At 36.9% G+C, this 27,642-nt stretch overlaps 1 protein-coding gene across 4 annotated transcripts in view; it reads left to right on the forward strand.

Moving 5' to 3' along the window:
* LOC140809002 (uncharacterized) overlaps positions 1–16,819 on the forward strand; it is a 30,572-nt gene extending 13,753 nt beyond the window's left edge. Inside the window, exons 7-18 of one of the 4 annotated variants that reach the window (XM_073166436.1) lie at positions 6,008–6,101; positions 6,217–6,700; positions 7,293–7,435; positions 7,569–7,700; positions 7,795–7,910; positions 8,226–8,390; positions 14,945–15,235; positions 15,338–15,745; positions 15,825–15,869; positions 15,958–16,046; positions 16,330–16,417; positions 16,553–16,819. In XM_073166436.1, coding sequence (XP_073022537.1) covers positions 6,008–6,101; positions 6,217–6,700; positions 7,293–7,435; positions 7,569–7,700; positions 7,795–7,910; positions 8,226–8,390; positions 14,945–15,235; positions 15,338–15,745; positions 15,825–15,869; positions 15,958–16,046; positions 16,330–16,417; positions 16,553–16,630 — 2,133 coding nt within the window. In that variant the 3' untranslated portion in view covers positions 16,631–16,819. Of the gene's footprint in view, positions 1–6,007; positions 6,102–6,216; positions 6,701–7,292; positions 7,436–7,568; positions 7,701–7,788; positions 7,911–8,225; positions 8,391–14,944; positions 15,236–15,337; positions 15,746–15,824; positions 15,870–15,957; positions 16,047–16,329; positions 16,418–16,473; positions 16,528–16,552 lie in introns of those variants that run through there. The other 3 variants (XM_073166434.1, XM_073166435.1, XM_073166437.1) reach the window with 3 other exon arrangements.
* The last annotated feature ends 10,823 nt before the right edge of the window (positions 16,820–27,642 follow it).

Genomic DNA, 27,642 nt, shown 5'->3' on the forward strand with positions numbered 1-27,642 from the left:
TCGGAGATGAATCTAGTAGTAAAAAATAGTTTTGAAGGATTTGGATTGGTGGCGGAAAATTCAATTTTTGTAGGTAATCTGTTAATCAAGCAAGTTGAGAAAATATGCCTCTCCCCAGAGATATTTTTGAACCTCGGTATAAAAACTTATAGCCTTGGCAACTTCAAGGAGGTGTCTATTTTTTATTTCAGCCATCCCATTTTGTTGAGCAGCGAGGGCATGAAGGTTGATGTACGATCCCTTTTCCGGCAAAAATGTCCCCAATAAATTGTTAAATATTCCTTCCCGTTATCTTTTTTTTTTTGATAAAAGACTAATTTATATCATGATAGGGAAAAGTTACAAGAGAAAGCGGATGAGTAATCCGCGAAGTTACATAATAGCCCTACTGAGCTGGACTATTGTCTTAAAGAACTATTATCCCGTCAATAAAATTGCCAATCCCTAGTTAAATCCGAAATAGATAAGTGCCCAAAATCTTTAAAGCTGGTAGTCCAAGACGCAATTCTGAATCTAATCTTCTCCCATATCTGATCAGCTGATTCCTGTGCATCTTCAAAGATTCTTCTATTCCTTTCCAACCATAGGGACCATAGTACTCCGTGGATGATCATATACCAGAATTGTTTATATTTCGGTGCCACTGGGCATTCAAAATCCGACTTAAAAAACTCATCAGTCTGGTTAGGGAGGGCCCATTGAACTCCCATTTCTCTTTGCACTTTAATCCAAATGCTTCTCGAGTATGAGCAATGCAGTAAGATATGGTTCTGATGCTCTTCATCTTGTCTGCACAAACAACACCGCTGAGGCCTTAGGACGCAGCCCCTCCACCTCTTTTGCACTCGATCACACGTAGGCAGCTTTCCCAACGCCACAATCCACGAGAAAATTTTAACCTTTTGCGGGACATGCACTCTCCAGATTATATGGAAGCAATCGAAATGAGGAAAAGTAGAAGAGGGAAAGAAAGAATTATAAAAAGATTTAACAGAGAAAAGCCCTGACGAATCACCCAACCAAACTCTTTCATCCTGCGAACCTAACAGCAAACTAACTCCCTCTAAGATCCCTAATAGGGTGGTGAACTCTCGTAACTCTTCCTCTGATAAATTTCTCCTGAACCTCAAATCCCAAGTGAAAGAAGAAGAAACACCCGAATTAACTAGTTGAATAAAATGACAAATAGGTTTGTTTCTTGAAGTTGAAACACGGAACAAAGCAGGAAATCTAGAAGCAAACGACTCCCCTCCCTCCCAGACATCCTCCCAAAAACGAATAATGTTACCCTGTTTAGGCACCACGCTAATAAGTTGATGAAAAGCCTTATAAGATCGAGATATAAACTTCCAAGGACTCCTAAATGTCTTACTCTCCGCCAACCCCAAGTCCCATCTGTTTTCCTGTAGTCCGTAAATGCTTTGGATGACTTTTTTCACGGCGTCCCCCTCTCCACCGAACATCTCCACCACCATTTACCAAGAAGAGCCTTATTTCTCAGGCAAATATTCCCCATAAAAATTGACAACGTGGCAATGTTTCTCCCCTTTTCCTTTGGTTTGCACGCTTGTTTCCAATTGACAACGTGGCAATGTTTCTCCCCTTCTTCACCATCCCACAAGAAATCTCTCATAATTTTTTCCATTTTTGCAGCCTCTTTGTTAGGAACTCTGAAAAGGGACATGAAATAGGAGGGCATCGCACATAGTACAGCTCTTATCAAAATTAAGCGGCCACCTCTAGATAGGAACGATTTTTTCCAACTAGCTAATTTCTTAGCCATCTTCGAAATGACTGGTTCCCAAAATTCAGTCTTAGTGGGATTCCCTCCCAATGGTAACCCCAAGTATTTGATGGGCCACGATTCTTTTTTGCCCCCGAAAGCGATTGCCATTGCATCCACCTCTTCTTCTGGATAATTCAATCCCAACACAACACTCTTCCCCATATTGATTTTCAGCCCTGAATGATTGGCAAACTGTTTGAGTATATCCAGCAGTTTCATCACATCTAACTTAGATTTCACGAAAAATAGAGCATCATCAGCAAATTGTAGGTGTGTGATTTTTAGCTTTTCTTTTCATATATCCAGCCCCTCAGCTCGTTGGCATGCAATGCCTTATCCACCATTCTCCCCAGCACATCCACTACTAAATTGAAGAGGAATGGTGATAAAGGATCGCCTTGTCTTAGACCTCTTTCTCCTCTTATTTTCCCTCAAGTTTTTCCATTTAAAAATATTGAGAAAGACACGTTAGAAACACATCCTCTAATCCACCTCCTCCATCTCTCACCGAATCCTTTATTTTTCAGCACCTCGTCTAAAAATTGCCAGTCTACCCTATCATAAGCCTTTTCCAAATCAATTTTCAGTATCCATCCTTTTTTTTTTCTTGCTGCGATGCTCTTCCACGATCTCATTCGCAATGAGGCAACAATCCAATATCTGTCTACCCTTAATAAATGCACATTGGTTCTCCGCAATTGTGTTACCCAAAGCCTTTTTCAATCTATTAACCAACACCTTCGACAAAATCTTATACAAACTTGTCACCAAGCTAATCGGTCGAAACTCGGTTATCTTGCGTGCATCATTTTTCTTTGGGATGAGGCAGATGTAGGTTTCGTTTGTAATTCCATTTACAATCCCATCCTCATAAAATTCAGAGAATACCTTTAAGAGATCCCCTCGCAATGTATCCCAATTTTTTTGAAAGAATGCCAAAGTGAATCCATCCGGCCCCGGCGCTTTTGTCCCATCACAATCAATAAATTGATGTCAGAAACCAACGTTTACCAGACAAGTTGCTAGTAGATGGACCCTAGACGTCACTATGAATCAATGTAACATGTGTGGACTTCTTGTAAAATTGAGAAGGAAAACTCAGTGATGATGTTTAGCCAATTCACAAGGATCAGATTGAAAAACAATAGAACTTCTATTGATAAATAACTTAGGAAACAATTGTTTTAAATAATGAAAATCCGGGTGCCCTAGAGGACAATGATTGTGTTCCAGATACAGTACAACCTGTTTGAAATGCATGATTACCATTACCATCTTATTATTGTTATCCGGTTTTTTCTTGAAGTGTGTTGGTCTCTCATGAATCTCCCAGTATGTTTCCACGGCATGCCATGACTTTTTAGACTTCTCACACCAAGGTTTTTTGCTTTCCTCCATCACAATACCCACTAGTAGATTTATTGCCTTTACTAATCATCACTGATCCCTCAATTTCCAATTTATGCTCATCGACTCAATGTCATAACATGGTCGAGCTTCCTCGAGCCGTACTTGAGAAAAAATCTCACACGGACTTTGATACGACATTCGCATTCGAATCGTCTGTTGATCCGTTGGAGTTTGTTACATCAATTAATAAGCTCAAAACAGCTAAACTCAGGATAGTATTTAACAGATTATTTGCCTAGGACTTAAAAATCAAACAAGACACGAATTAACTAACAATAACGATTATATAAAACAAGACAAAAAAAAAACGACAAGAACAAGATATTTGAGAAGGACTTCGACCCGTCTCTTATTCAAAGAACGAAACTCTGTATATGATTCCACCTTAACCCATTGTCGATAATTTAGACATGAACCAAGAACCAAAAAGTTTCTGTAATCGTACCTTGATCAATTGCTTATAATTGAGGCAAGAACCAAAGGTATCCAAATTTGAACTCCACAAGGATTTACCTTGATAAGTTCATTATTGGTCACAAGGACTGAAATCAGGATGAAAATCCAGTATGATTGTCGGAGCTCGAAAATCTAAGGATGAATTTTAATCGAAATGATCTTCTTTTCTATAAAATAACAAGTACAATGTATATATATATCTACACACAACAACCCGATAACTAATATTACAACAATAAATCCCTAAACAATAAAATGAATTAAAATTTTTGATCACGGACTTTTATTGCCCAACAATGCATATATTTGGCCTGGCTCAATCCATGTAATTCATCATAATTTTCGCATCCCGTTACTTCATTGCTATCTGCAAAATATCAATAAGTTGTCTCTTTATGGCTCATCTGTAATATCGCGTCGGACTTGGAAGAGGTTTGCTGCCAAGGAGTTTGCCTCGAACGTCATCTAGTTCTTTGTTTAATCCAGCCAAGAAAAAAAACACGACCTTGCTCAAGATTTTTTTTGTAACGAGAACAATCCTTACTGCTTTCGCATTCATCAGTTTCAAACAAATCCAATTCTTGCCAATAGTAAACAACTCATTATAATAAGACGTCACATCTCGATCTCTTTGTTGCACATGCCGGAGCTGGGATGCGAATATTGAGATTGTATAACTGAGAGTAGTTTTCAAAATCGGATTACGTTTCTCAAATGCTACCCAAACTTCACGAACAGTGGGTAAAAACATAAAAAGTTTAACCTATTGTGGGTTACATGGATTAATTAACCATACAGCGACCATTGAATTTTCCTATCGCCGTTGCTTATATTTCGAATCTGTTGACTCCAGTGGCTTCACTTCGCCGTTCGAGTACCCCAATTGACCCTTTCCGTCGAATTCGATCACAAGCATCACAGATTGAGCCTATTCAAGATATTTTTTTCCATTTAATTTGTGGATGATTATTTGAAGGGAACTTTCAGAAAGTGCGATGTATAGCGGGGCTTGAGAACTGCCGATCGAAGTGGCTATGCCGTTGCTGGAGTCGGAAGAGATAGACCTAGCGGTGACCATGGCAGTTTTAAAATTCGTGACCAATTCCCGGGTTCTGATACCACTCAGAAAATGTTGGATAGGGCAGAAAAGAAGAACACTTTTATAGTTTTATTTCTTAATGGTAATGTCATCTTGAGCATACATTTAAATATCCAAAGAAAATAAAATAAAATCTTTACAGATCAGGGAAAATAATCTTTCCTAATCTACTAGATTTCATTCAATCAAATCCAGTCTAAACTAATTTAATTATTAAAACAACTTATCAGCTGAAAATACTAGAAAAACGAGTCTGGCCATTTGGCTTACATCCATCCACAGTACAATCTTTTAGTAAACTTGAATTTATCTATTTTTATGTTAATTCAAATGATCAAAATATTAGTATAGGTGGATTATGAATTAACCAAATTACTTAAGAGAGGAAATCACTCCAAAATCGAATTATCTGAGATGATACTTTACTTCGATGTTCCGGTGGCATCACAGTCTTAGCTCTTAGATCTTTGGTGCTCCCATCAAGTTGACATCTTGACATGATATTTGTTTATCAAAGTGTTCAACTTTGATCCTACAAGGCCAAGCCACTTTGATCAAAATTTGATTTTGCAATAATGGATATAGGGTGAATTCAGCCATTCAAGATCTAGTTGAGCCAGCTTGAATGTGTTTAATTTGCAAGTCCGAGCTCAATTTTTATTCAAGTGAGAGCTTAAGGTCAACTCATTAATATTATAATAAATCTTAGTTTCTGATAAAAAAAAAATTCTTTATGAGCAGCCACTCTCATTCAGTAGTTGAATTTCTTCAACAAATGATTAGTGATGATGAAAATGGGATAAAGCAATCACAAATTGGAGAAAATATGCATAAAATGACTCCTCAAATGTTTTGAAAGTTGCGACCAAAGTTTCCTTGAAAGTGACTTGATAATTGGAACGAAAATCATGCATCACAAAGCGGGTGGGAAAAAATATTAGACTCTATGACATCATGTTAGATTCATTTAGAATGGTGATGGAAGAGCCAAACACTACGTGGTTCAGCCCTTTGATTGACATTCACAAGCAACATGACGAAAGGGTTATAAAACATGCATTTATTTCTTGCAAATACGTTATTCGTCTGAATGATCCCTTATTTACATAGGTAAATACATCTGTATATTTTATTGCAATGTTTCGGTTATATCAATGCATAACCTTTATCCTTTAGCTATATTTCCTAAATATGTTCCATGGTCTTGTCATTAAGTGCACCTTAGTTCCCAAACTGGCATCCTTAATTTTTTTTAAGCTCCTCAAGGTGATAAATATAAGGTTGCGAAGCGATGGGGTCACATTCACATAGTAACCAGAAAATGGTTTCATCAATCTGTTGCTAGAAGAGGTATCACATTGTGTGTATTGTTTTAGATCTAATTTTATCGGAGCCCAGTTATATCTGACAATTTTTTCTCCTTGCTTCTTATCGTGGATTTTTCTGTTGCTGTTTGGACAAACAGCATGCCTTATTGAGGATTCCTATCCTGTCCTTAGTAGTTCTGCATCTTCTGTAAGCACAATAAAGACAACAGAACAATACAGTCATGGAAAAGTTATCAGAAATTCGCAGTATACCTCATCATTACTGGCCACTGCCTCAGATTCAGACGCTAATTTGTCTGCTCAGGATACTGAACCTGATCTTGAGACTCCTCAGCCAGCCACGCATTCTACATTTTTCGAAGCTCTTCCATTTTCCAAAGAGGAGAATGATTCTCCTGTTCATCAACAAAAAAGTGATTCTGTATTTGACTGTTGTGTTGCTGATGACTCTCAAAGTGAGGATGATGATTTATACTTGTCTGAGTGCAGAATTCTACTTGTAGGCTTTGAGTCATCTGAAATACGGAAGCTAGTAGACATGGTGCGCCGAGGTGGTGGTTCTCGTTACATGTACTTCAGTGAAAAATTGACGCATTTAGTAGTTGGACATCCATCAGAGAGGTAAGATGTTGTGCTTGTGCATGAAATACTCGTCTAAGTGTATCTCATGATATTTGTTCCAAATAAAAAAGCTTCTAGTTTTTGCAACTAAAATGTGTCACTGCCTCGAGAAACACATTTTTACATTCTTTTTGTGAACTTACACAGACACTTCAATTTATTTGATGGTATACAATATTCGCGTTCTCCAAGTGTCAATAGATTTTTATTCTGTAGTTACGTCTATGCCTGTGATATTCATTAATGGATTCACATGGTTGATCTACTCCTGCTCTAAGTTTTAGTATGATACTGGTTTTTGTCAACTCAAATGTGGTTGTCATCTCATATGTATAATTTAATTGTGGCTGACTAGCTTGTCATTCCAACAATCAAGTATTTGATATGAATGGTAAAAAAGAATTTATTACTAGCCTTACATTCTTTGGCCACTATTATGATATTTTATTTTCCTTTAATTATGATGGCATTGTAAAATTTAACGAGCTTGCAGTTGCAGTTGATATTCGTATACATGTGTAATGGTTAACTAGTGCAAATACAGTTTCTGTTCAACTGAAACATACATTTGATATTGTGTGTGATTTTGCAGTGAGATGAAGGACGTAAGGAGTCTAGCAGCTAATGGAATCATTCATGTAGTTAAAACAGCATGGCTTGAAGACTGCACACGCAAAAAGAAAGAAATTTCCGTGCTTCATAGGCACATTGCTTATGATTTACTTCTTCCAAAAGGTGCTGAAGAAGTCATGTTAAATCCTAAAAATGCACCTCACTTAACATTCTGTTCTTTAAATATATCGGTTAATAGACATGATTCTGAATCTATATTAATTACATTTTCAATTTTTTATTTATCTGTTTATAGATCCTGTATTCTTCGATAAAAAGACCGAAACAAACGTTAGTGGCATGAAACGTGGTAAGTTCGCTGGTGCCCAGCCTGTGGGAGATGACAACATCCGGGAAAACTCAGCCTATCACTCTGAAGTTTTATTAGGTAAAGGATAAAACAGAGTTTTCTTGGCATGGAATTCTCATTTACTATAGAATGATTCTAATCAATGTTAGCTTATGTTCTTTTAAAGCTAAAGAAGACGCTGATTTGAAGTTGCAAAGTGATGTGAGCAACATGGTAAAACATAGGAAGTCTTCAGCTGTATTTGACGGAAAGCTGTTTCGTTTTTCAAGTTCTTTTCCTGAAGAACAGGTAAGCTGCTTCATATATGTTTTTGGGAGATTTAAGTGTCTATGCAGCACATATTTCACATAGCCTTGAGTTTTTGCATATAAGTTAAGTATCGCTGTTTTCATTGACTGAGTGATATGTTAATGCCAATAACCATCTCTTTAACTACATAAGTTTAACCAAATGCTATGCTGGGTCTGGTTTCTAATCTTGCTTGTTAAGAGGCATCTGCTACTACTACCATGATTTAACATATTTTCAATTTATTTATTTCGCTTTGACATTGATTACATAATAACGATCTTTTTATTTCTTGACTTGTTATACTCTCTCCAGAGACCCGAAATTATGCAGTGGGTTGGAGAAGGTGGAGGAGAGGTTGCACCAGATCAAGATAAAAAGAATGTGCACTTCATTGTTGAGCGTCATGGTGTGGTACCCTGTTTGACTGATGTCCGATGTACATATGTATCCAGTCATTGGATTCATTCTTGCATAGAGGTATATCTTTTAATGAATCCAACTTCAGTTTAGTAGGTTTGTCGGGCAGCCAACCTGAAAAGTTAGCATCTTGTTTCATTAGTTCAAAAATGTGATAATCCTGGTCCCGGCTAGATCAGAGAAAATGGGTATGGAGGGCGTTGCGTAGCTTTTAGAATTTGAAGTGATTTTATTCTGATCTTGAGACCAGATTTGAACTTCAAGCTCAACTCCATTATTGATCGGGTCTAATCCAGAAACACATGCAAATATTGGAGCCAGCTTTGACTCAACTCTGCTCTTGTCACATGAAGGACTATAAAACTTAATTGGCCTGTTAGAATATGACTTCAGATAACAATGTGAGACAACAAAACCTGAAAGTATATGGAACATAAAATATTAAAGTTCACGGGTAGTATGATTGTTATGTGTTCTTTTTTCTTTTTGTCAAGTGAGGGGTCCATTATTTCCTTTTACACCTACAATGCTCTGCAGACCACCATACTTGATGGTGGGGGACCGAAGATTTCGGTTGAGAATAAATTTAGCAAACGGACCAGGTCGAGTTATAGTAAATGGATGATGAGTCCAATTATCGATCCCACAGAGATTAATATTTAATTACTAGAATTCTTATCACTTAACTTAAGTTAGACAAATTAAATAATATATGGATATAGGAAGTTAGAAAATATTTGAAATTATATTGAGAGAATTTTTCAAAAATGCTCTCTCCATTCCTTGCTATCCGTTCAAACGGTCTTAACCTTTCACCTTCCATTTTCCGTCGAGGTTTCATCTCCGACGACCAACCTCTTTCACATATAGCCAATTTTCGTGCGTGTCTGATGTCTGTGCTGGTTCTTTGAGTTCAAATACTTCTAAGGCCTTTAAGCATGTAGAAATGTTTATAGCTAGCTGGTTCTAATGGCCTAAAAAGTAAGATAGAAATATAGCAAGAAGACAAAGCAACTCAAGATAAAGGAAATGTAAGTTCTTATCTGATGAAATAAAAGCTTAATTATTGAATTGTTCCCAGAAAAATCCATGTACAAAGGAAAATACTGCCTTCCCGTAGCTCTGCTATTAACGCTCAAAAGACAATGATGACATAACCAACTCTCAACCAATTCCATGCTCTTATTTTATCCTCTCACTCTCACGTGTCCTCTGCTCTGTTCTTTATTCTAATGGGCTTTCCAGCATAGGCCCATTGGTCTTGTTCTTTCTTCTGAAATAAACTTGCATGATAGCGAGCTTCTCTGAGAATATGTGGCCTATTTCTTCCAGTCTCGTATCAGATGTGTTCTTTATGTGCAAGAGAGATCCCTTAAACAGCTGTAGATTCTCGAGTTTCTTAGGTTAGGAAAGATTGTGAAACTTTATTTTGATTTCCAAATCAAATCTGGTAAAAACCTGCAAATAGAGCCCTGTTGTCCCTTTTCAGTTTAGGTTATAAAGCAGTTGTTTTCCTATTTTGTCATGTAGTTAAATAGATATCCAGTGGTCAAGGGTCTTCAAATCTTCTTATGGTAGAGAGTTTTTCTGTTAGATCTGATTGTATGCCATGTGTCTCTTTTATGTCGAGTCTCGGTTGCTTCTGTTTGGAATAATATCTATTTATTGTCTGACCTTTGCAATATCTCTTGTTTGTTTGTTCTTTGTCGCTGCTGCACTTCGTCACTGTCACTTTGTCTTATATTCTGGCAAGATTGGATGATTATTCAGCTTGTTCTTCCTTAAACTACTTTGCTGCTGCCTGTTGTCAAATATTTATCACAGCTGCTCAGCGGTCTCAGTTAGTTAATCTTTGTTAATTAATAGAGACGAGCGAATTTACTAAACTTTGTCGTCATCCAAACTGACGAAAATTTTGTTCCAACAGATAATAATGCAGTGTTTTATGTTTGTGGTTTGTGTCGTTAATGGAAGAAAGACATGGGGAAAGACAATTTTATTCAATTAAGAATAATGAAACAACAGATCAGTATATATATAAGGTCTACCCAATCAAAATAATATTTCATCTAATTTAATTTAAATTTAAACATAAATGATAAAATGCTATATAAATTTACCAACAAATCAAAGAGTCATATTATCATCTAATGTTTGCATATTCAAAACTCCCCTCAAGTTGGTTCGTATATGTTAATCTTACCCAGCTTGGAAATCATGTCTTCGAACATGGGTGTAAAGAGAGCTTTTGTGAGGATGTTTACAACTTGCAACTGAGTAGGGATGCACTCAAGACCCACAATTCTATTCTCAATCTTCTCACGGATGAAGTGACGATCAATCTCAAAGTTTGGTTCGATCATGAGGAATTGGATTTTTGGCAATGCTTATTGCAGATTGATTGTCACACTTTAATTCCATTGATTGATGTCTTTCCAGTTGTAATTTTTTGAGTAGTCTTTGGAGCCATAGTCCATCGCATCTTCCATGAGATAAGGATCGGAACTCTGCTTTTGCACTGCTCCGTGCTACTATTGACTGCTTTTTGCTTCTCTAGGTTACCAGATTTCGCAACACAAACGAGCAGTAACCTGATGTTGAGTGCCTGCCATTTAGAGAACCCGCCCGAACTGCATTATTGTAAACTTTGACGTCCTTGCACGGGGTTTTTCTGAAGAGTAGTCATTTCCCAGGGCTCCTTTTAGGTATCTCAATACCCAATACACAACATCCATATGTTCCTCAATTGGATTATTCATAAACTGTAACGCTTACAACAAACACCCAATGTCTGGCCGTGTCTGAGAGATATATTAACTTGCCCACCAGCCTTTGGTATTGCCTTTTATCAACCAGCGGGCTGTTATTTTTCATCCCATTCTTCACGTTGGGGTCCATGGATATGTCAACCTGTTTCTTTTAAGAGATCTAACACATATTTCCTTTGGGAGATTGAGATTTGCCACCTCGATTCCCAAAAATATTTCAAATGCCCTAAGTCTTTCATTTCAAATTCCCTTGAGAGCAGCAACTTCACACGAGTAACATATACAACGATGATGGAGGTTTTTCCTTCTTCAGAGTGTTTGATGAACATTGTATGATCTGATTGACACTTTTGTATCCATCTCCCTTAGGAAACTTGTGACTCGATGAAACCAGGCCCGAGGTAATTGTTTTAGACCATAGAGCGATTTCCTTAGCCTGCACTCTTTGTTGACAATGGCTCCTGATTCAAAGCCTGAAGAGTTGTCTATGTAGACTTCTTCTTCAAGGTCACCGTTCTAGAATACATTTTTGACATCAAGCTGATATAGTGGCCAATCTAAATTTGCGGCAATTGATAAAAGAACTCGGATGACGTTAAGTTTAGCCACAGAAGCAAATGTCTCTTGATAGTCAATGTTATATGCTTGTGTGTACCATTTTGCCACCTACCGTGCTTTAAAACGTTCAACACTCCCATCAGCCTTATGTTTAACAGTGAAGATCCACTTACATCTGACTGTCCTTTTTCCACATGGAAGGTCAGTGATCTGCTAGGTGCTATTGTTTTCCAGTGCCTTTATTTCATCAAAGACAACAACCTTCTAGTTTGGATCTTGGTGGGCTTGTATTACATTTGATGGAACTTGTACCTGGTCTAGGTTAGTCACAGATGCTTGATATCCAGGTAATAAATTATGAAAGGTTATAAAAGTACATATAGGGTGTGGAACACAAGATCTGACTTCTTTCCTTAATGCAATGGGTCTTTCAACATGATCATCGTATTCGATTTTAGGTGAGTCAGAAGAAGTAATACCTCGATCATTTTCCATGGAATGTGACTTCGAATGAGAGCTATTGGCTGGCTGATCTTGCACATGGGCATGTTGGCTCCCAAGTTGAAGTAACTATTACGTGAAAATTAACCTGGAGTGGTTAATTGGTGAGGGTTGGATTATGATTAGGTTGGAGATCACATGATAGATCAGTATGGATTGGGATGTTTGTGGAGTCGAAAAATGAGATAGTGATTGGTCCCAAATTCATTACTAAAATTCTCCCCCTGAATCGCGGAACTAGGGAAAGGCGGTTCTCATTCAAGGAACGTGACTTCCATAAAGGTGTAAAACTTGTTGATGACTGGGGAATAACACTTCTATCCTTTCTGGTCGGGAGAGTAGCCTACGAAAACACATTTGATGGCTCGTGGTTCAAGTTTACCTCGATGTTAGGAGTGATGTGAACAAAGGCTGAGCACCCAAAAAATTTGAGAGCGATATTTTGAATGAGATGGGTGTTTGGGTAAAACTCAAGAAGGGCCTAAATAAGGGTTTTGTAGTCAAGGACATAGGAAAGCATTCGGTTAATGAGGTATATGTTGTTTAAGTATTGCATCACCTCCAAATAGCGGGTAACATTATTTGTAAACAACAAGGAGCGAGCATCCTCTAGCAAGTGACGCTTCTTTCGTTCAGAAACACTGTTCTGTTGTGGGGTTTCAACACAAGAACTTTGGCGAACTATTCCTTGAGTAATTAAATAATCACCCGAATTGAAGAAATATTTGGCTCTATCGGTTCGTAGGATCTTTATTTTTGTTGAGAACTGGGTTTGGATCATGGTGTTGAAATGTTTAAAGATCTGTGAAGTTTCAGTCTTCTCTTTCATTAAGAACACCCAAGAGAGACGGGTACGGTCATCCACAAATAACAAAAACCAACGACTGCCGTTTATATTTTCCACATGTGATGTACCTCAAATATCAATGTGGATGAGAGGGACAGGTGAAGATGGTTTGTATGGTTGTGTTTTAAATGTGGCACTTGTATGTATGGACAATTGAAAATTATCAAATTAAATAAACTTGGAAATTTTTCTGAATAAAAAGGAGAAAAAATTTCCAAGTATAAAAAGTTGGGGTATCCTAACCTATAATGCCATAGTAGTTATGATTATCCTTATTAACAGAATTGGAAAACATAAAAATGGATGATCTCGAGGTCATACTTCATGGAGGATCCTTCTTCTTGAAGAGGTACAGTCTTGCACGAAGATCAGTAATGCCAATCATTCTCCCCGATGACAGTTCCTCAAAAATACAAGAATCGACAAAGAATTTAGTTGTGAACTGCAGGTCATCATTCTAACTGAATGTAGGTTGCAAGTCAAACCAGGCATAAACAAAACTGAATGTAAACAAATATCCCTAGAGAGCTGCACTGAACCGGAACCGAATACTCTGGAACAAGAACCGTTTGCTATACAAATAATGTGTGCTCGAGAAAGGGATAAATTTCCAGTAATGGGATCAGATGCACATGTGTTTTGACAAAGGATGAATCACCTCTTTGTGCAGTGCTGCCATTGGCAATGTTCGATGGATTTGGTGAGGATTGGGCCTGGCAGAGTAATCTTTGAAGAGCCTCCAATTGAGTCGCAGTAAATGGGGCTGGTTCAGGTGAAATGCTCTCAGTGGCAGCCGAATCTGAACGTTTTAGCCGTGAGGACTTCCAATCTACCGGCCTACCACGGATTTCCAACAAGTTTCTAATGAATAGTTTGGCTTCTTACATTTTTCACACCATAACCAGTTTTGGGAAGCGTGGACATTTGCAGAATCATTGGAGAAGAATGCCTGATGAGAAGCAAGGGCTGAACTGTCGATAGGTGGTTTGGAAGTGGGTGAGCCCAACATGAATTTGCTACGGCTTTCTTCATGGCTTACCTCAAAGAATACTGTCCGAAGGTTGAGTAATGGCTTGTTGCCCAGAATGCGATTGCGCACTTTCGTCAAGATTTTGATTTAGACCGGAGAGGAATTTGAATGTATGTCTCTTTTCAACAATTGACTTGTAGCGGAGGGCATCATCCGGACATTTCCAGTCTTGAACTTCAAACATATCAAGTTGCTGCCATGACCGAGATAGGCTGGTAAAATAGGCTGTCTCAAAAGCATCACCCTGTCGTAAATCGTGGAGCATGCACTCAATTTCAAAGATTTCGGAAGTGTTATCCTTGGAGGTATATGTATCACGTATGGCTTCCCAGATGTCGTCTGCTTTCGTGTACATGAGAATTTTCGGCAATTTTTTGGCTCATGGAATGTATTAACCATGTTGTTCTCGGATCTCCATGTTTTGAATGTTGAGTATGTGGCTTTAGGTTGAGGCACAGCACCTGAGAGGTAATCATCTTTCCCTCGTCTGCATATGAATAACATCATGATTCGAGAAGCCCAGTGTTCAGGCATGCTGGATTCGAAGATTGACAGTTGATGAATCGCCGGAGGAAGAAGGAGATGTCATGCCGTATTTTGTCATCGGTAGCTACCTCTCTGATACCATGTCCTTAATGGAAGAAAGACTGGTGGGGAAAAGACAATTTTATTCAGTTAAAAATGATGGAACGATACATCATAATATATAGAAGGTCTGCCCAATCAAATTACTATCTAATCTAATCTAATTTGAATTTAAACATAGACTATGAAATGCTAAATTACCAACAAATCAAAGATTTTTTTTCTTTGTAACAGCTATGATCTTATCATCTAATCTTTGCATATTCAACACTTTTGTATGTTTGGGTGTAAAAAAATTGACCTACATAGCTCTTATTGTTTGAAGAATGGTCGTTTGCTGGAAGTTGGTAGTCATCTACTCTATTCTCCACTTCCATGCCGAATCCCTTTACCTGGGTTTGAAGGTTATCGATTTTGTGTTTCACGATATGATACAAAAGAAAGACAGCTGCTGAGAAATTTGTGCTATGTTCTTGGAGTTAAGCTTGTGGAAAAACTGACCAAGAAAGCCACTCATCTGATATGTAAATATGCTGATGGTGATAAGTATGAGGCAGCCTGCCGATGGGGAATTCAAGTAGTTTCTGCTGAGTGGATACATGAATGTGTCTTGCAGGTGCTTTCATCATATATTTTTTTTGGTCTATGATGATCGCAATCTATTGTTTCTTAGTATGCACATTTTTGGTTAACTATAACCTTGTTGCTAATGAGACAGAACAAAGTTGTCGATCTGAAAGCATTTTATCCAAAAGAGCTAACTTCTCTGGACCGAGAAACACTGTCCGCTGTGAGCCAATATTCTTCGCAATCTGTCAGGATGCTGTATGAGGATGATGCTTCACAACCAATGAAGTCACAGGATTTGAGAAATACACAAACAGTTGTATCGAACAAATGTCTGGGGAGGGATGGGACCGAGCATTTAAATAATTACAGTAAGAGAGCAAAAGTTTTGGGAAATGATAATGTAAAGATCCCACTATCTCGTGTCTCCACAGATGACAAGTCTGTCAACATGAAGAATCTTGCAGAAAACAGCACAACAATTTATGCAAAAGGAGCTTTTTTGGTAGTTCCTGATGTTGCAGCAGCTATAGAAGATTTGTTGGAGCAAACGAGCAAGGTAGAGTGTCAATTCCTTATTTTATGTGAAAAGGTTGTTAAGATGTTCCCTCATGTTTTACTGGTCTTCTTTTTATCAGATTCAAGATCCGAAGTTTCAGGAGACAAACGGTTGCAATGAAAATGTATCCGTTTTCTCTGTTAGTTCTTTTTATTCAGACCTCTTCGTAAGTAAACATTGTTTCTTTCTAACGGTACCCCCTTAAATTCTAGCAGATTTTGTCTTCCAATTCCACGTTGCTTGGTCAAAGGTCTTCTATTCACCATTCCGATGCTATTCCAGCACAGCATTGGGTAAACAGGTGAACTTCCATCTTATCATACTTTTTTATTTCTCGGTTTTGTTATACAGCATGTTCATTGTTCTTTTATGCCCTAGAAACCATGTGGTATTAATCCAATCTAGAGAATTAAATGATTTTAGATAATTTAGATTCTCATCTATGTTTTCATCTTTGTCATTATACGGATAATCTTGTGAATGAGTGGTGCCTTAGATTTTCTCATCATGACATTGTGATCAGACATTGTCACTCCAGATTCATTTCAACCAGCTACACTGGTAAAGCAAATTGTTTGTTTCAGGTCGAACGAAGGAGAAAACAATCTTTCTGGAAATGCTGCAGTGAAGGGCAGTCACGATGGTTTCAGCGAAACACAAACTGATTCTCAGGTATAATTCTTGCTGCTGTTAATGCATTTCATTTTGTTCGTTTTTCGAATCCTCAGTGGTGAACATGGGATTTTGGTTAAACGTGGGATACATCAAAGTTAGGGTATTTTAATATGATTTGCATTGCTTGTTCAGGTTGTTGGGTATGAAGAAGATTTGTCCGGTCGGCAAATGATTATTGAAAGAGTGCGAATAAGGAGTAGCTTGACTTAAATTTCCCAGTTTAAACTTAATCAAGCCCTTGCTTTTGTGAGTGGAAACCGAGGAAATCATATTATTTGAAATCCCATTGGTTTGTTCTTACTGGAGAATCAATTTTGAAATTTTGTTTTTTTACATAATCTATATTTCTTATTTTATTTAATAAAGTAAGAGCATCCTATAAAAACTGCTTTTAATATTTTTATTTGAGTTTTCCTCCACCTCAATCTACATTAAGAATCTAAAGACTGGGTTGTACCGTAATTTTTAATTTTTCTCCCCTAAACAAAATCACGGTTCTTTATTCTCTCCTCCGATTTCTCAAATTTCATTCCTAGCGGTCCCCCCCTTCCCCCCTCGAGTCTTCGTTTTTAAGATAATTTTTAGTGTGACAGTTTGTTTTAATAATTATATATATTAATAAAATGTTAAAATTTTAATGTAAAGTCACATGTAGTTTAGCGAATAGAGTCTTTGTTTCTTAAACATCAAATGATATGTTCAATTTCTATTTGCGTTTTTTTTTAATTATTTTAATTCTTACTTTCTGTGTAGTCTCTCGTTATTTCTTTTAATTACATTTTGATCTTTATTTAAAAATGAATCAAATGAATTATAAAGAATATTTTACAAGCATGCAATGTATGCGTCGATGCATTAATTAAAAGAATAGATAAGCATCAATAAAAGGTTAAGATTCTAAGTTGCTCACACTTCCAACCCCATTTATTTGATGGAAGCGACAATTCCTAGACACCAAGGACAAGGGATCTTAGGTTTTAATTCTTGATGATTTGAGGTTTTAAAACCGATTCACTTTAAATTCTGAATTAAGGCTATGAGAATTTTGCAGGTTTTATTTGCAGGCCTTCCCCCAAAATTTATATCATCAGGCTTAATTCGCTTTGATATATCAATTAATGCGCATAATATCTAATCTCCCAGAGTTTTGTGAATGTGCATGTACTGTAGGAGTAAAATTTTGAAATTGAAATTGAGTATTGCATATGAAATTTAACTTGGTTATTGTATTATCAATTGCTAATGTTGTCTAGCTTTTGTGGTGGACATTTCGACTAATTTTGGTTGTTCTTTATGATGAGTTTTGTTATAAAATAATATGTCAAATCTGTAAAAACATGTTTTTATATTCCTAATTAAACTGCCAGAGGTCTAATGTATTTTATTGTTTCATAGATTTTTTTGCTTTAATTTTTAGTTGCATAGTTAATCGGTGTATTTGGAAGTTTAATTATTTTTTTGTAATTCGACATTTAAATCACGCTTGGGTGTAATATGATTCTAAATCGACAATAAGATGTTTATTGAATATACTTTTAGCGATTAAGTCACTTGGTTCCAACTATTTCAGTTTTTAAGCGAAAATTACTATTGTTGTATTCCCTACGAACAATCAACTGGATTAGTTTTTCTTCAAACTTTGAATAGAGTCCACAAACTATATTCCTCGTCTAGATTTCACTAGAAATCTAGACTAAATTTGCGTCGATAATCAACGATCGGAATGCGGTGGCCATCCGGAGGAGGCACGTTGTCGATGCGGAGGGGCATCAGTGTACATGATATGTGTCAAGGAGAAATTGTCTAGTATCTGACATTGATATGTAATGTTATATGGGCAACTTATTTAAAAATACCCAACTCTCCTTTCAACTATTTTTTTACTACTCATCCCCTCAAAACTTAGTTTTAACTACCTCAATTTTTGAAAATACCAATAATACCCTTTTCCTGTAATTATTGTACGTGGTATTGTTATACTTATCGAGCATGTTCTTAAAGGCATATAGCCTCAAGACATATAGCTACGCAAGGTTTTCAGCCTATATACCCTTCTCAAATGATCACTTTTTTATTTTATTTTTTATAAAAGGCTCATCATGCTTCCATATAATAAATTGAACATTTTACATTTTTGACCAGAGTGCCGTCGGGTTATATCCACCGAGTTTTACAGACTGCTTCTCACAGTCCAACCACACAATCGCAACCGATGGTTTCTGACGCAGATTCCTTCAGCAACACTAATCAAAACTCTATTTTGTTTCCTACCTCAGGGTATATAGTAAAACAGTTCAATTTGAAACTCGTACATGAGAGGGGGAAAAGCCTTGGTTTTTTTGTTCAAACATACGAACTATTATTACATAGTAAACTCCTGTAGAAAAGGAGAAACTTGTTTAGCTACTAATTGTATCTGAACATACAGCACAAATAAACTTGAAAGAGAAAATATTACAAATATTTTGAAGAAAAACGAAGAGGTTGAGTGATTCTTCATCTTCCTCCTGTCTTCTTATTTATAGAAGCCCCTTCACGGATTTGTTCTTTGGACTTCAAACATTGGTCATAACTTTTAATGCTTTCCAGCTGTGGTTGGCATTATCCTTTTAGTGCGTTCGAGGGAGTGGTTGAGTGGTCCCTCACTTTTTTTGAATTTTCTTCTTCTAGATTATTAATCTAGATACGACATGTTCTTCACTTTTTATCTCTTGGCATGTATAGTATATATGCGTCTGGATCATGTCAGCAGATATATCTCTTCTTGTTTCTTTCAGGTGTTTGTGGAACTCATCGAAATTTTTCAGCCGCTTTCTTAGTGATTTGATGCGTCTTTTAGAAACCTTCAGTTATGTGAAATACATTTCTTTAGGTTCCAACTTTGTTCTGGTGCATTTTTACTGGTTCTCATCTACTCTGTATTTACAAGTGTAATTGGGTCAAAGTTTCTTGTTTATTTAGTGGGTCAGTCACATGCCCACTATCTTTTGTCGGGGGAATCTTTAGCTTTTGTTATCCCCAAGGAAAAGTGATTAGGTTCACATGTCCACTTATTTTTGTCGAGGAATCTTAAACTTTTGATGTCTCTGAGGAAAACGTGGTTGTGGTCCTTCACCACTTGTTTCTGCTTGATACGTTCTATCTGACCGAGGTGTAAAACCCTTGCCAAATTCTGGCTCCTTTTGATTTGGGCACTCTGGGCATATATCCTCTGACCATCTTCCAACATGTGCCATGTTACAGGATTTCCGACGAGTTTCTGAAGTCCTTCAGAAAGAAACATGAGGTACTCTTAGCTGAAGAAAACAAATATAAATGGACAGAAACTGACAGTGAGGAGTCAGAACCAGAAAGCTCATGCAGCTCTAGTGATGATGAGGAAGTCAAGTGCTTAATGGCTAATAATGCAGAAGAAGAATCATCTAGCCAACAGGTATTTGATTTCATCTCAACTGATTTCACACGAGAAGAACTCCTTCTAACAGTACATGACATGGTAAATGAGTATCAAAAGCTTGCATCATCATTTGAAAAAAATCAAAGCAAAGCAAAGTGATCCCACATACAATAAAACCAAAACTGATGAATCAGTTGATGGGTTGAGTCTAAAAAGGGAAATTGCTGAACTAAAAGCAGAGAGAGACAAAAATCAGTCATTAATCCAGAAGTTGATTCTTGAAAACTCAAAACAGAGCTCATTCAGTCTTGGAACAAGTCATCTACTGCACTGAATGAGATGCAGAATTCACAAAAATCAGTTTCTGATAAAACTGGTTTACGGTTCAACACTAAAGAGGAAATGTATCCAAATGATACTCAACCAAAGCTAAAAATAGACAAAGGGAAATACATTCACTTTGTCAAAGCAACTGTAGTACAAGAACAAATTGAACCCAGAAAACTGATTGAGCAACCTACTAAGAATATGAGCAAGGCTAGAAGATATGGGATTGGTTATAGTCAAAAATTCTCAACTGATTCACAAAGTCAGTCATCAAAGAGGTTTCACAAGAACTATTCGAATAGCTATTTCAATTACTATAACTGCAAGCCAGTTCAGAAGAGATATAGACTGAACAATCAGTTGAATAAAGCTAAAACACATAATGTATTATCTGTACACTACACACCAAGCACACAAAAGCCGAGAAAAACCATTTGGAATACAGCTACTGGAAAGTCTGTTAGACTAATCCAAGTGTGGGTTCCTAAGGGACTAATCAGCTCAGGACCCAAATAGATATGGGTACCAAGTTATATTGTGTGTGTGATTGTAGGTAACAGGTACAAACAAGAACTCAATATGGTATTTGGACAGTGGATGTTCGCGACATATGACAGGAGATGAAAGTGTGTTATCTCAACTGATCAAATACAGTGGTCCAAACATCAGTTTCGGGGACAATTCCAAAGGTAGAACTGTGGGTAAGGGTAAGCTTATCCATGGTAACTTTACTTTTAAAGATGTTCTATTAGTAGAAAACCTGAAGTATAACTTGATTAGCATCAGTCAGTTATGCGACAGTGGATTCTTAGTACAATTTGACAAAAACTCATGTTCAGTCAAAAAATCAACTGATGAAATCATACTAACTGGCAAACGTTGTGGAAACACATATAAAGTCAGTTGGAATGATCAAACTTATGCACCAGTTTGTTTTATTGCTTCCAAATCATTTAAAAACTGGTTGTGTCATAAGAGACTAAATCATTTAAACTTCAATTCCATTGCCTATTTGAGTAAACATGAACTTGTAACTGGTTTGCCCAAAATAGACTTTTCAAAAGAAAAACTTTGCTCAGCATGTCAGTATGGTAAACAAATACGATCCTCTTTTAAAAACAAGGGCTATAAATCTTCAACTCGATGCTTAGAACTGTTGCACATGGATCTCTTTGGTCCTATACCAGTCATGAGCTTAGGGGGAATGAAATACACCTTGGTAGTCGTAGATGATTTTTCAAGATTTACTTGGGTTATTTTTCTCAAATCTAAAGACCATACTGCTTCGCAACTAATAAAGCTTTTCAAAAGACTTTTAAATGAAAAATCAGTTGGAATTGATCGAATCAGATCTGATCGAGGAACTGAATTCATCAATCTAACTCTTTCAAATTTCCTGAAATGCTGGAATTAAGCATGAGCTCTCAGCAGCCAGAACTCCTCAGCAAAATGATGTAGATGAAAGAAGAAATCGGACTCTTAAAGAAGCTGCTAGAACAATGCTTGCTGATTCTGGTATTTCTCAAAGATTTTGGGCAGAGGTAGTAAACACTGCGTGTTACACTCAGAACAGATCAATGATTAATAAGAATCATATGAAAACACCATATGAGATTTGGAATGGAAGAAAAAGTATAATTACTTATTTCAAAATATTCGGCTGCAGATGTTTTATTCTTGATAATGGTAAAAATTATTTAAAAGCGTTAGATGCTAAATCTGCAGAAGGAATATTTATCGGATACTCATCAGTTAGTATAGCTTATAGAGTCTTCAACAAGAAAACCTTAAATGTTGAAGAATCTGCTCATGTTGATTTCGATGAAACTGAACTAACTGATAAGGCAACTGATAAAGTTGAGCTAGTTGATCGATTTACAGATATCAGTTTGGAAGATGATGACAAAAATGAAAGTCTTGGCAATCAAAACATACTTCAAACACCTGAACCAGAAGTACTGGACCAATCAGATGTGCAGGAAGTCGTTGCTGATGATCAGTTGATAGAGCATAATGATAACATTCAAATACCAGTTGACGAAGCACCAACTGAGACTGAAAACTGTGTTCAGTTACCAACTGAAGAAATTGCTGATACAACAAATATTGAGTACAGATGGAGAAAATCACATCCACCTGAACTGGTAATAGGAAATCCATCTGATCCGGTAAGAACTCGCAATCAAATGCTAAATTTATTTATCTATTCAGCTTTTGTTTCACAACTAGAACCGAAGAAAACTGATGAAGCTCTTGCTAATCCTAACTGGGTAAATGCAATGCAAGAAGAGCTAAATCAGTTCACTTATAACAGTGTCTGGAACTTAGTTACAAGACCAATTTCAAAAACTATCATAGGTACAAAATGGGTATACAAAAATAAACTAAACGAAGATGGTTCTGTTGGACGCAACAAAGCAAGATTAGTGGCACAAGGATATAGGCAAGAAGAAGGAATTGACTATGATGAGACGTATGGTCCAGTTGCAAGACTGGAAGAAATCAGAATTTTTCTTGCTTATGCATCACACAAGAACTTCAATGTCTATCAGATGGATGTCAAGAGTGCATTTCTGAACGGTCAACTACAAGAGGAAGTATATGTTGAACAACCCACAGGTTTTGTAAATCACAACTTTCCTGATCATGTATATCATTTGAACAAAGCTTTATATGGTCTTAAACAAGCTCCCAGAGCTTGGTACGAAACTCTTTCAAAATTTCTAATTGATCATGATTTTTCTGTTGGATCAGTTGATAAGACCTTGTTTAAATTTGCTAAGAATGATCACATTTTATTAGTACAAATTTATGTTGATGATATCATATTTGGGTCAACTAACCCCAAATTATGCGAAAAGTTTGCTAAGCTAATGCAGGATAAGTTTGAAATGAGCATGATGGGTGAACTGACATTCTTTCTTGGACTACAAGTGAAGCAACTGGAGACTGGTATATTCATCAGTCAAACTAAATATACAAAGGAGCTGCTGAAGAAATTTGGCATGGAATCATGTTCAGCTGCAAATACTCCCATGAGCTCATCAGTAAAATTGGACACTGATCAAGGGGGAATATCAGTTGAGGCGACATTATATCGAGGTTTAATAGGTTCATTGTTGTACTTAACTGCCAGTCGTCCTGATATTGTATTTGCTATATGTATGTGTGCTAGATTTCAAGCAAATCCTAAACAATCACATTTCTCAGCTTCTAAAAGAATTTTGAGATATCTTAAGGGTACACAAAATGTTGGGTTATGGTATTCTAAAGACTCTACCTTCAATTTAGTTGGATATTCAGATGCAGATTATGCAGGATGTAAGCTTGATCGTAAAAGTACAAGTGAATCTTGTCAGTTTCTAGGAGACAGACTGATCTCTTGGTTCAGCAAAAAGCAGACATCCATAGCTACCTCAACAACTGAAGCAGAATACCTTGCTGCTGGTAGTTGTTGTGCACAACTGATCTGGATTCAGCAACAACTGAGAGATTATGGAGTAATTACAAATGAATCGCCCATATTTTGTGACAATACGAGCACAATTGCCATCACTTATAATCCAGTTCTTCACTCAAGGACCAAGCATATAGATGTCAGGTACCACTTCATTAGAGATCATGCTTTGAAGGAGGACATTAGACTGGAGTATATTACAACTGAGCAACAAGAAGTTGACATTTTCACCAAACCATTACTCGAGACTAAGTTTTCTTACTTTCGCAATATTTTTGGTTTAATTGACTTGCCTTAAAGTTATTATTGATACTGTTTTACTAATAAAATTATTTGCAGAAAATAAGAACACAACAACAAATTGGAAATGATACTTTATTAAGAATAAAATCGATTCCATCTTACAGAAGATATCTTAGAACCAACTGAATCTTGCCACTTTGTAATCCAATTATTCAACTCATAAATTCGGATTCTAGAAAATGATTCAGTTGTAGAATCTTCTCAATCACATGTCATTCCTTCCTTAGCATTGCATGTAACAGAACATTGTCATCAACCAGGTATGTAACATGCCTGACTTCAAAACGATTAATTTATTTTCTTGCTGTTTGTGGAGACCCGGACGCTAATCATCTTCTTAATCATCTTTGGGATTTAATTATCAATTAAGATAAAACAGGGTCTAAAAATTTTTCTTTTTTAAATGCAAGTGTGGAAGGTAATAGAATTGAACTAATATACATCTCTGTATAAAAGTACAATAATATACAACAATCATTCAAGCTAGTCTAAGGTTCAACTACTAAAATTCAAGTATTAAACCAAGTCTAAAATAAGTCCGGAATCACCACTCTAAACTCGTCTTCTCTCATCATCTTCTTGACCCCGATCTTGTCCCACCTGTTGTCATGCACACATACAAACAAGACAACAGCCGGATAACTCCGGTGAGAATAAATCCCAGTATAAACAATGTATACATGCCATTAACTGAATTAACATAAAAGCATGCATTATATCTTTCCACATGTATCATAATCACACAACATGTATCAATATTAATCTATAAATAAACATGAATCGTAATCTACGAAACATAAATCAATACAGATCTGTAAATCAATTCTAGTCTCAAGATCTAAGACTCGACTCATCTCTCATTCTAATCTAGGGATCCCGATGAATAGGAATGTAACAAATCTCCCACCTATCTCTTACGTTCGCGGTGGTTGAAATTGATACGTTTCTATTTACGGACTTGGCCCTCGCTATATCGAATATCTATGATAAGAGCGGCTCTACTCATAATCACATCGATATGACCAAACGTCCGGTGTCTTGGAGTATCTACCAAGACTATGCCTATTCTGACAATGTGCAATGGGTCAGTGACGACTCTGTCATAGTCTGGCCCCTCTGTCAGTGATTCTTATTCAATAGCTCTCTGCTTTCTACTTTCTATGTCAATAGAATAAACATAATCATTAAAACATAAAGGTATAAAAACAATACCATACAAGTATGTGGTTTAGGGAAACTCGAGTTAAATATTACTCAAGTCGATCTCCCAATTACATCAATTTATACATTTTTCTTCTCGGTCTGATGAAGACGAAGTCTCGTATCCCAATCTTTCCATATCCAAATCTAATAATGACAATCATATAAATACCATATCAGTATATAACTCAATTCAAGACCTGTTCTGATCAATACTCAAATCGGTATATAATCTGATCCATATCTGAACAAGGTACAATCTAATTCATATCAATGATATCACGATACAATCGAAATCATTGCTGAATCTGATCAATATCAATCTACTGATGTTTCGACAGCATAACAATACAGTCTTGATACCCCGTCAATCTCAACATCACAGATATAATATGATAGGACTCGTTTTTACGTGTTTTTAGTGTTGGTTTCGAGTCGCATTCATACATCATATTAGCTTGTTCTAGTTTATTCTTGCATTTTGTTTGCATTATTTAGCATATGACTGATTTCGTGTGTTTTGTGGTATTTTGTAGGAATGGAACCAAATATAGCAGAAAATGGGCACAACAACGAAGAAGCCTCGCTAGGGCGGTCAAAACTGACCGCCCCAGCGAGCATTCTAGTCTTACCGAGGATATCGAACAGAAGACCTCTCGCTAGGGCGGTTAAAACTGACCGCCCCAGCGAGACTGCTAGCCTGGACAAGAGAATTTAACAGAAGATCTCTCGCTCGGGCGGTCAAAAGTGGCCGCCCCAGCGAGACTAGAGAGAAGGCTCAAAGTTTTTATTCGAGAGTCACTCGCCCCAGCGGTCAAAACCTACCGCCCTAGCGAGTTACGCGATCCAGCAAGATTCTGCGAGATTTGTTTCTATTTTCATGGACTCTATCCAAGACCACTAACCTAATACACGAGATTGGGCGCCGTTTTTCAGACTTACACATCATATTTTCATCATTTTTTCTGGGAGAGAAGGCTAGGAGTAAGGAAGACTTTCGAAGAACTCGAGAATTCCAAGCGTCGCAGCCATCTTCCATCGTCATATTTAGTATTTTATTATTCAGTATTTTATTCTCTTGCATAGATTGTTGATTTTTAGTATGAATTTGGTTGGCTAAACTCTAAATTTGTTGGGATTTGAGGGGATCCTACCCATACTCGTTGTTTAACATTATTTCTTGACATTTTTACAAGTGATTTGTTTATGCTATTGTTATTTCTTGTTTCAAGCGAAGCCTAGCTATCTTCCTTTGATTATTGCATGTTGTTAACGATTTCGACAGACTAATTAACAATAGGATCGCATAGTATAAACCACGGACTTACAATTTTAGTAGACATACGGAATTGGGTACGTGTCGATAGTAATAGTTCACCCGGATGAAAGCTAGTGGATTCCATAGAACGTAATGCAATCGTGAACTGTTAAATAATTGAGGACACTTGATTACTGCATGTTTATGATTAGTATTAATATAGCTCGACAGAGTATATTGATTAGTCTAGGGAATTCCGTCGAATGCACGAGTAAAAGTCGAGTCTAATTATCTGAACACGAGTGGTAGGTGAACTGATAATTCCCAACAAATTCGTTTCTCATTTGATTTTCATCCAATTTAATCATTGATTTCTTGATTATTTGTTCTTGCATTTTAATCATTTTAGTATTAAATTCACTTTAGTTTAATCACCAACTCCATCTATCGTTGCTAGAGAAATTTAAGTGAAAATAAGAATAGTGTAACGCAGTCCTTGTGGATCGATACTCGTATTCACGTACGTTTATTATAACTTGACTATCGTGCACTTGCGATATTTTAAATCGAGCTTTCATTTATAAAACAAATTTTGGGACTATTCACTGTGCAAGTTTGGCTCGATCAAGTTTTTGGCGCCGTTGCCGGGGACTGTTGATTCACAATTTTTATTTTTCATTTAAATTCTTTAGTATTATTTATTTTATTGTTAGTTGATACTCCTATTCTGTTGCAGATTTTTCTTGTGGTGCATGCGAAGATCACTCGACGTGGAGCTTGAATTTGACCCTGAAATCGAAAGAACTTTCCGCAGACGAAGACAGCAACAAAGACTCAAAGAACAGATGGAAAGACACGAGCAAGAACGTGGAGAGGAACAGCGTGACAATAGACAAGTTGAGATACCACGTCGCATTCCGATGATGGATTATGCACAACCGTCTCTTGAGGGAGCACGTCCAAGCATCGTGAGACCAGTCATCCGAGCTAACCAGTTTGAGATCAAGCCAGCTATCATTCAGATGATTCAAAACACTGTTCAATTTGGGGGAAGTGCACTTGACGACCCTAATTCTCATATAGCTGATTTTCTTGAAATTTGCGATACTTTTAAGTTTAATGCTGTGTCTGATGATGCTGTTCGTTTGCGTTTATTTCCATTTTCACTAAGAGATAAAGCTAAGGCGTGGTTAAACTGTTTGCCTGTAGGGTCTATCACTACATGGGAGGATATGGCGAAGGCATTCCTGACCAAGTACTTTCCTCCGTCGAAGACTATG

The sequence above is a fragment of the Primulina eburnea genome, chromosome 13 (assembly GCF_022965805.1).
Source record: "Primulina eburnea isolate SZY01 chromosome 13, ASM2296580v1, whole genome shotgun sequence".
Taxonomy (NCBI): domain Eukaryota; kingdom Viridiplantae; phylum Streptophyta; class Magnoliopsida; order Lamiales; family Gesneriaceae; genus Primulina; species Primulina eburnea.